General features: G+C 60.2%; 1 protein-coding gene across 1 annotated transcript in view; it reads left to right on the forward strand.

Annotated features, from left to right (window-relative positions):
* TMEM179 (transmembrane protein 179) overlaps positions 1–8,987 on the forward strand; it is a 14,355-nt gene extending 5,368 nt beyond the window's left edge. Inside the window, exons 2-4 of the mRNA XM_065872864.1 lie at positions 5,462–5,599; positions 7,327–7,405; positions 8,808–8,987. Coding sequence (XP_065728936.1) covers positions 5,462–5,599; positions 7,327–7,405; positions 8,808–8,987 — 397 coding nt within the window. The remainder of the gene's footprint in view (positions 1–5,461; positions 5,600–7,326; positions 7,406–8,807) is intronic.

An 8,987-nucleotide genomic window follows, 5' to 3' on the forward strand; every position in this document is an offset into this window, starting at 1 on the left:
ATGTACCTGTCCAGTTTTCCCAGCACCATTTATTGAAGAGGCTGTCCTTTCTCCACTGTACATTCCTGCCACCTTTATCAAAGATAAGGTGTCCATATGTGTGTGGGTTTATCTCTGGGCTTTCTATCCTGTTCCATTGATCTATCTTTCTGTTTTTGTGCCAGTACCATACTGTCTTGATTACTGTAGCTTTGTAGTATAGTCTGAAGTCAGGGAGCCTGATTCCTCCAGCTCCTTTTTTCGTTCTCAAGATTGCTTTGGCTATTTGGGGTCTTTTGTGTTTCCATACAAATTGCGAAATTTTTTGTTCTAGTTCTGTGAAAAATGCCAGTGGTAGTTTGATAGGGATTGCATTGAATCCGTAGATTGCTTTGGGTAGTAGAGTCATTTTCACAATGTTGATTCTTCCCATCCAAGAACATGGTATATCTCTCCATTTATTTGTATCATCTTTAATTTCTTTCATCAGTGTCTTATAATTTTCTGCATACAGGTCTTTAGTCTCCTTAGGTAGGTTTATTCCTAGATATTTTATTCTTTTTGTTGCAATGGTAAATGGGAGTGTTTTCTTGATTTCACTTTCAGATTTTTCATCATTAGTATATAGGAATGCCAGAGATTTCTGTGCATTAATTTTGTATCCTGCTATTTTACCAAATTCATTGATTAGCTCTAGTAGTTTTCTGGTGGCATCTTTAGGATTCTCTATGTATAGTATCATGTCATCTGCAAACAGTGACAGCTTTACTTCTTCTTTTCCGATTTGGATTCCTTTTATTTCCTTTTCTTCTCTGATTGCTGTGGCTAAAACTTCCAAAACTATGTTGAATAAGAGTGGTGAGAGTGGGCAACCTTGTCTTGTTCCTGATCTTAGTGGAAATGCTTTCAGTTTTTCACCATTGAGGATAATGTTTGCTGTGGGCTTGTCATATATGGCCTTTATTAGGTTGAGGAAAGTTCCCTCTATGCCTACTTTCTGCAGAGTTTTTATCATAAATGGGTGTTGAATTTTGTCGAAAGCTTTCTCTGCATCTATTGAGATGATCATATGGTTTTTCTCCTTCAATTTGTTAATATGGTGTATCACATTGATAGATTTGTGTATATTGAAGAATCCTTGCATTCCTGGAATAAACCCCACTTGATCATGTTGTATGATCCTTTTCATGTGCTGTTGGATTCTGTTTGCTAGTATTTTGTTGAGGATTTTTGCATCTATGTTCATCAGTGATATTGGCCTGTAGTTTTCTTTCTTTGTAACATCCTTGTCTGGTTTTGGTATCAAGGTGATGGTGGCCTCGTAGAAGGAATTTGGGAGTGTTCCTCCCTCTGCTATATTTTGGAAGAGTTCGAGAAGGATAGGTGTTAGCTCTTCTCTAAATAGACTTGGGTTTTTAGAGGGCCCTCCCTGTTTAGGGTTTAGTGTGTACCCTAATTCTCCTGAGTCCAACCTCAGACCGAGACCCAGGGTGGAACCCTACACTTTGATCTGTGTGAGGGGCTCACGGCTGGGTCTCGAGCTCGTGGTCAGACGCGGTGTCCGTGGTGCCAGCTCCCTCCTCATGCAGTGTGTCTCTGTGCAAATTGGGGACCCCTGATGGCTTGTGCCCGGGGGTGTGGAGGGTAAGGTGTCGGGGCAGCTCTTTGTACAGGGGCTGTCATCCCGGTTGCTGGCTGGGGGAAGGAGTGAGTGGATCAGTGGCACCTGTGGCTTCCGGGGTCATTGCTGTTTCGGGCCCCTGGCTGAGCTGAGGGTGAGTCTTGGGCCTGGGGGCCGGGCAGCTTTGCCGGTCCAGGTTGCAGTGGTTTGTGACTGACGGCTGGGGAGCGCTGGGTTAAAACAGCCCATCTGCCTGCCCACACGTGTCCCTCAGCCTGCAGATCGCTCCCAGGGCTTCCCAGGATAGCTGTCGCCATGGAGATGGCACATCCAGGCGGGGCACCCTGAGAGGCAGCGGGAGAAAGATGAAGTTAACCCTGTGAGTGCTGGGCTCCCGTTCCTGACCGCTGCCCCGGCCTGTCGTTGGGAGGAGGGGGTGGGAGTCGTGTTGTGAGCGCTGGGGGGCCGGGGCCAAGGGAGGCTCTCACACACCCGATTCTTTAGAAATCTGTAAAGCCAGAGCACATGCCAAGGAAATGACCAGAAGCCGACGGGAAGGGCAAGAGGAGGCTGCTGGCTGGCAGGACCCCAGCACGGGCCCTTCCCTGTCTCGTGGGATGGAGACCCCAAAACTGTGCCCATTTAATAGGGATGCGGCCGGAGTGTCGGTGGTTTCTGGCTCTCAGAGACTGTGCTGTAAATCGCCCTCAGAGGTGGGAAGGGGCAGCTCTCCGACGGGTCGGCTGTGTCTCAGGCCCGCTGTGCCAGGGGTCCCACGAGGGCACTGCTGTGCACGCGGGGTGAGGGGCCCTCCTGGGCCTCTAGAATTCGGTGCAGGATGGGCTTGGGGCCCCCCCCAGCGAGAAGGAGCAGGGTTTGACGCCGGCTGGTCCCCCGCTGGCCTGCCCTCTGCACCCTGGCCGTCCCTCCTCCCACAAGCCCCGCTGCGGACAGGCTTCCTGGGGGGACGGCAGAGGGCTGTCAGCGGGCGGAGGGCACCTAGGGAACCGGCCGTCCCAGGGGGCTGGACTTCTGTGCCGAGAGCGGCCTGCTCCTTTGCTCTGCCTGTGGAAGCTCGTCCCTGGCCTCCCTGGGACCGCCATGTTCTCCTTGGCTGGAGCCCAGTGTCCATCCAAGATGGAGATGCCAGGGGCGTAGGCTGTGCGTAACCTCTGCTTTCCTCGGAGCACCAGCTCCCGGGAAGGGGGGCTCCAGTGGGCTGGGCCTTCCCCAACCCCCCAGCCGCACCCAGCCCCACGCTGCCCCACGAGGGGCACAGCTGGCCATGAACCCGTCTCCAAATCTGGTTTCCAAGGGTCACTCAGCAGCTTCTCCATCCCTGCTTCCCGCACCCCATCTTCTGTGGCAACACAGGCCCCAGCCCGAGGGCTCCGGGTGTGCCCCTGGCTTGGGGGTCAGAGGGCAGTGAGCCCGACCCGGCCTGGATGATGGGCTGAGGTCTGTCCTGGGGGGATGAGAGCTCATGAGTCGCCCCGCAGCTACGTGCCCTTCACCCACATAAGCTCCCTCAGTTCCCACCATAATCTGATGTTACAGAGCAGAAATTGAGGCCCCCAGAGTGCCTTGCAGAGTGAAGGTCGCACAGCTGGCAAAGGGCAGACGGGGCTTGACACTGCCTCTGCTCGGTGACAGCTTCGGTGGGGGATGGGCCATAACGTACCTCTCTTCATAACTATAGGCCCCTGGCCCCTAATTCGAGCTCTCAGGGCCAGATGGATTTTGCAGTTCAGAACTGTGTCCATCAGGGTCCCAGGTGGAGATTGATGACCGCCCAGGTGAGGAAAACCTGAGGACTAAGGTGTGGGCCAGGTGTGGGACCCTGTCACCACGCCCGGCCGAGGGGCTAGGCAGGGTTACGTGGATGACGCCGCCCAGAGGGACAGCCTTTGGTGGAGGGACACCGCCAGCCTGAGGCTGACCCCAGGAGGGACCTGGTGATGAACACCCCCCATCCCCACTGTCACGTCCCCCCGGGACCCCATTAGCTGGATGCAACCAGGAGCCAGGGAGAGGGCGGCCCCCTCCGTTCGGCGCCCCAGGCGGAGAATGGACGGGACGTGATCTGAAGAGCAGCTGCCCACGATGGTCCAGTTCGGGCAGGGATTATGGTGCCACCCTCACAGGGTGAGACACAGCAGGGCGTGGGCAGCTTGAGACTCAAGCACAGTAAACACACAACCGTGACACTGAGCTGGGCAAGGACCACGGATGCCCGGTGGGTGCAGGGCCAGCCTTTGGAGAATTGCGGATGGGGGGCCGTGGCAGGCGTGGAGCTTCCTGCGCACGGCTCTCGCCTTCGTCCCCGTGGCCCAGATCCTGGGTGTGGAGGCCCCACGTGTATGCGGGAGTGCGAGTGCAAACACGGGGCCAGACCCACTGTCCCGGCCCTTTCAGGTGTGATTGTCGGGGTTTTAGGAACATGCTTGCCCCCCCTCTGACGCCCTTGTCGGGGTGGCTCAAGCCCTCCCAGCCTTGGTACTCAGCAGGGCTGCCCTGGATCGGGCCTGTCAATAGCAGCCCTGAGGGATCTTTCCCTGGGGATGCGGACGGTCCCGGCTGTGACAGAGCAGCCCGGTCATTCGTGCTGTGAGTCGGGCACTGGTGACCTCGGTTTACCATCTGCCCGTTTTTCTGAGGCAGCTCCTGGGCCGGGACTGCGGCATCCATGCTGCGCTGTCCTTGGGGCCCAGCACAGGGTGGGTGGAGGCCCAGAAAGCGTCGGACGGGTGGATAAATGAAAGAAACAACAGACGCAGGAGCGGTGCGTCCATCGCTGCTCGGCCTCGGCCGCGTCACCGCGTCCGGTGACGACAACTTTGATGTTTTCTTGGCTGAAACCCCAGCTGACACCTCGTTTAGTGAATGTTCCCCGTGAAGCCAGATTTGCTCAGTCATTTCCCTCAGATTCAATGTACTGCAAGCACTGATGTCCACATCAGACCTGCAGCAGGTTAGATGTAGGTCTAGGCTGCTGTCCCACGTGGGGGCGTTCCCTCTGCCCACCCCACCCCTGCCGTGGGGCAGCCCTGCGCCCCCTGCCCCCTGCGGCATCAGCTCGGCCGACTGCTCTCCTGCAGGACTCTGGATCTCCAAGGGGGTGTTTTGGAGATGGTGGGACGGTGGATGCTTGTGGGCCGGCAGGAGAGTCTAGTGGGCGGGTGTTCCCACCACGTCCCTTCCCCCACCCGCCGTGCCATCGGAGGGCAAACGTCGGCGCCCTCTGAAAGCACCCCAGTGGGAGCCGTGCTCCCATGGACCCTGGACAGGCCCTGACCCCATGGGGCATTGCAGCCTGGCCCTGAGCGAGCTCTGCCCTCTCGGCCCTGCCTCCCGGGTCCCCCAGGTGCCCGCTCTGGTCACCCCTTGGCCTTTCAGGTTTCAGTGGAGAAATCAGAGCAGGGTGACAGACCCCCAGGCAGGTGCAGGCCAGCCGCATTGATGACTGTGTGGGTAAATGGCCTTGGTGGGTGCCCGCGAGGGTGATCCACCTTGAAATGCTGTCTGACCTTTTCAGCATGGGTGCTGGTTCTGATGCTTCGGAACCAGGCGGCCTTGGGTTTGAATGGTGGCCGTGACTCTGCAATAAGACGGTCCCCAGTCCCGGGCTTTGGGAGGATGGGCTGGGCAGCTCTGGCCGGCGCGTGGGCCTGTGGGGTGAGGAACGCTGCCGGAGGGGAAGCAACCTCTGGTGGCCCCGCTTGGCCCCACCCCGTCATCTGGGGCCCACTCCCCAGCTGGGAACCCGCGGGTCGGGGGCTGCCTCCCTGCTGCCGCCTGGCCCGCAGGGGTGCTGTGGAGACGGGGGTGGCACGGTGACCGCCCCTCCCACCCTCGCTGCAGCTCCTTCCTCCACGCCTTCCTGAACCTGCTGGTCAGCGCCTTCGTGGTCTGCCTGGTCTTCATCGCCAGCACCATCGTGAGCGTGGGCTTCAGCGTGTGGTGTGACGCTGTCACTGAGAAGGGCACCGTGCCCCACAGGTGCGCCCTGGGCCCCGCCCGCCTTTCCTGGGATGATGGCTTCCTGCACGAACCCCACCCTGAGCCCGCAGCTTTGCCCATCCCGCCTGATCCCCGTCCTGTGCACACCTGGCCACCCCTGCCCTGGGGCCCATACCCCCTCCCCAGTTCAGGGAGCCCACGGCAGCTTCACACAATAGCAGGGCCCCACAAACCCTGGGGGTGGATTGGGGTGGGGGGGGGTTGGAGGCCCAGGAGGTCGGAGGTTCCGGCTTCCCCGTCATTGCTGGCACGCGGTTGGGTGACGGGACCCCCCAGGGTGGGCTCCAGGTCCCGGAAGGCCCTGGAGAGCCGGCCCTGTGCTGCTGTTGCGGGCAGAGGCCTGGGCCCAGGTGTGGTAATGAGGAGGGTGTGGAATGTAAGCGTGGAGGGGGTGGGGACGGTGAGGGGCGGGAGTGGAAGTTTCTGGTCGGAGGGCGTCGGGGACAGAGGCCTTCGGGGCTGGGACGGATGCTCTGGGCCCTGAGCCAGGGGCCATCTCTGGCTTGGGGGCGGCCCACGGTGGAGCATGGTGACTGCCTGACCCCCAGCAAAGGGCTGCCCACTGCCCAGCCCTAAGGGGCATCATCTGGTGCCCCAGACCGTTCCCCTGGGAAGGCAGGGACCCTGGGGTTACCTGTTCCAGAGACTCCAGATTCTTTCTTTAAGAAAAATCAGATCTGGAACCTTAAAGTATGGAATGGACAGAAGAGCCGAAGTGGGCGGGGGCAGGGCGCACCCCCCTGCTTATTCTGCACCTTCACCTCGGGGGTCCCCAGGGTGCCTCTGTAGCAGCTTGGGGCACACAGCAGAGGAAAGTTCAAGCGCCCTGGGTGGGTGACTCCTTTGCGGTCCACACCAGGGCAGCCCCTCTGTGGGCTGGGGTCTTGCCCATGCTGAGCTGTGCCCTGCCTGATGGGCCCCCGGCCACCTGCGTTCTCACCCCACCCCCCCTCGACCCCCCAGAGCCCTCAGAGCATGGACAGGCTGCTGGGTATGGCCTCGGGCTTCTCTAGAAAGAGTTTCTTTACCCTCACAAACTCCATTTCCAGCCCTTAAAGCCCATCCTCCAGGCCCTTCCAGGGCCTGCCTGGATCTCTGGGCCTCCCTCTTCCAGGCCTCACGCTCCCGTTAACGTGTCCTGCCACCTCGGGATGCTACGGGCCCCTGAGCCCAGGCCTCATTCACTCCAGGCTTCTGAGGCTGGCCTGGCCCAGCCTGTCTACAGACAAGGAGCTTGTACAGGTCACCAGCACGTTGTAGTTTGCCCTGCTATTCCCCGCTGGTTACATTGGCCCGTGCCGCCAGCCCCAGGAGGTGAAGAGTGAGCGGGTCAGGTGGGTGGGGCTGCCCCCATGGATGCCCGTGGCGCTTCAGCCGGGCTACTGTGTAGCTCAGTCCGGGGACCAAGGGGCTAGAAGCAGCAGCTCTGCGCCCCTGCTTCTGAGGCCCCTGGCTCTGCAGTGCTGTGGAGCTGCGGGGGCCAAGGCTGGAGTCTCCAGGAGAGTGACAGGCAGCGCTGGTGGCCCCCACTGTCCAGCGCCAGATGGGGGCCGGGTCTGCAGGTTCCCTGCCCCACAGGTGGGGCCCCACCCCACCTGTCTGCCCCACCTTGGGGGCAGCCCCTCGCCGTTCGGGGGTGATGCTCTGCTCCCCCCCATGCTTGGTCCCCCAGCAGTCCCCATCCACCCTGCGTCTTGGCATTTTAGCTGCGAAGAGCTCCAGGACGTCGATTTGGAACTGAACGTGGACAACTCCGCCTTCTACGATCAGTTCGCGATGGCCCAGGTGGGTGGAGCTGCCCAGGCAGAAGGGAGGCGTGCATTGTCGGGCAGGGGGCCATTCACTGCTGAACATTCACCGAGGGCACAGCCCATCCCCTCACCCCAGCCGGGGCAGGAAACACACTCGTAGCTAAGGACGGTGCCAGGCAGAGGAGATAGAGCCGGGTGAGCACCGGGCTGGGGGAGCAGTCGGGGAGGCTTCCCGGCGGACGGCTGGATCTTGGAGACTGAGAGGATGTTTGCAGGGGGTGGGGAGGGGTGGGCTGTGGGGCGTCCTAGGAGGAGGGAACAGCTAGCTTCTGAGCTAACTGCAGAAGCGGGGAGGCCTGGGGAGTGAGGGGGTGGCCCTGTGCTGGGTGGTGCTGGGAAGGAAGCCGGGCGTCATCCTGGGTCTGCAGTGCTGGGCCCGGGAGTCTGGATTCTGGTCCTGGCACCAAGTGGGCCCTCAGATAGACGCTTGAGGGCTCACAGTGGGTCCCCAGAGAGGGATGCCGAGGCAGTGTCTGAGGAAGGGGGTCCCGGGAGGGGGTCCGCCCCTGCGTTTGGAGGAGCCCCCCAGCCACTGTCGGGGAGACCCTTCTCCTCCAGCCCTGCCCTGGTATCAGCTTCGTCCCCTACCCTCCAGGAGACCACAGGGCAACTCTGGGGACCCTGTCTGCTGGAACACAGGCATGTTGGGACATGTGGCCAGAGAGGGCCTGTCCCTCAAAATCTGCTTCTGACCCTGACGATGACCCTGACGGCAGGGATGACGGGGCCCCCCGGGCAGGGGGTGGGTCCTTTCAGCACGGGGCAGGGCTCACCAGCCTGCAGGTCCACCTCTGGACCCGCCTTGGCCAGTGGCTGGTCTGAGGACTCTTTCTATGGTAAGGAGCCCTGTGGACATCGTGTGGGTCCAGCTGAGATGAGCTGAGCCTGCCAGAGACACCTTCACACACATTTAGCGGGAAACGTTCCAGCCTGAATTTGTGGAATTTATGCCGATCAGCTCAAGGAAGGTATAGGCTAAGTCTGATGACAAACGCCCGCAACTGAGTCCGTTTAGTTGCAGCTCGAGGCTGGTTCTGATTAAACTGTTTCCCCTTCAACTGTTTGGAAGCAGCAGATAAAGGTCAATTTCTTCCGGCGACTGGAAGAGGCTCCATTACGGATGAAACGAGCTCCCTTGGAGCCGAGCGGCCCCAGCTCCTCGCGGGCCCTGTCGGGGTGCGAGCGTGGGCAGTTCCCAAAGCGTTTGCACAGCTTGGGGGCCGGGAGGGCCGCCAGATGCCGGGGCTGACGTCCCCGTCCTGTCCTGTCCCCGCAGCACCTCGTTCCTTCCCCAGCGGGTCCGTCCTTTTCCCGGGGGGTGGGTGGTGGCCACTGGGTCTGGCTGGCCCCCTCACCCTGCCCTCTGTCCCCCACAGTTCGGCCTCTGGGCCTCGTGGCTGGCCTGGTTGGCCATCACCATCCTGGCCTTCCTGAAAGTCTACCACAACTACCGCCAGGAGGACCTGCTGGACAAGCTGGTCCACGAGAAGGAGCTGCTGCTGGCCAGGCCGGCCCCCCACGCCTCCTTCCAGGGCGAGAAGAGCGCCGTCATCTAG

The sequence above is a fragment of the Phocoena phocoena genome, chromosome 2, assembly GCF_963924675.1.
Source record: "Phocoena phocoena chromosome 2, mPhoPho1.1, whole genome shotgun sequence".
NCBI lineage: Eukaryota > Metazoa > Chordata > Mammalia > Artiodactyla > Phocoenidae > Phocoena > Phocoena phocoena.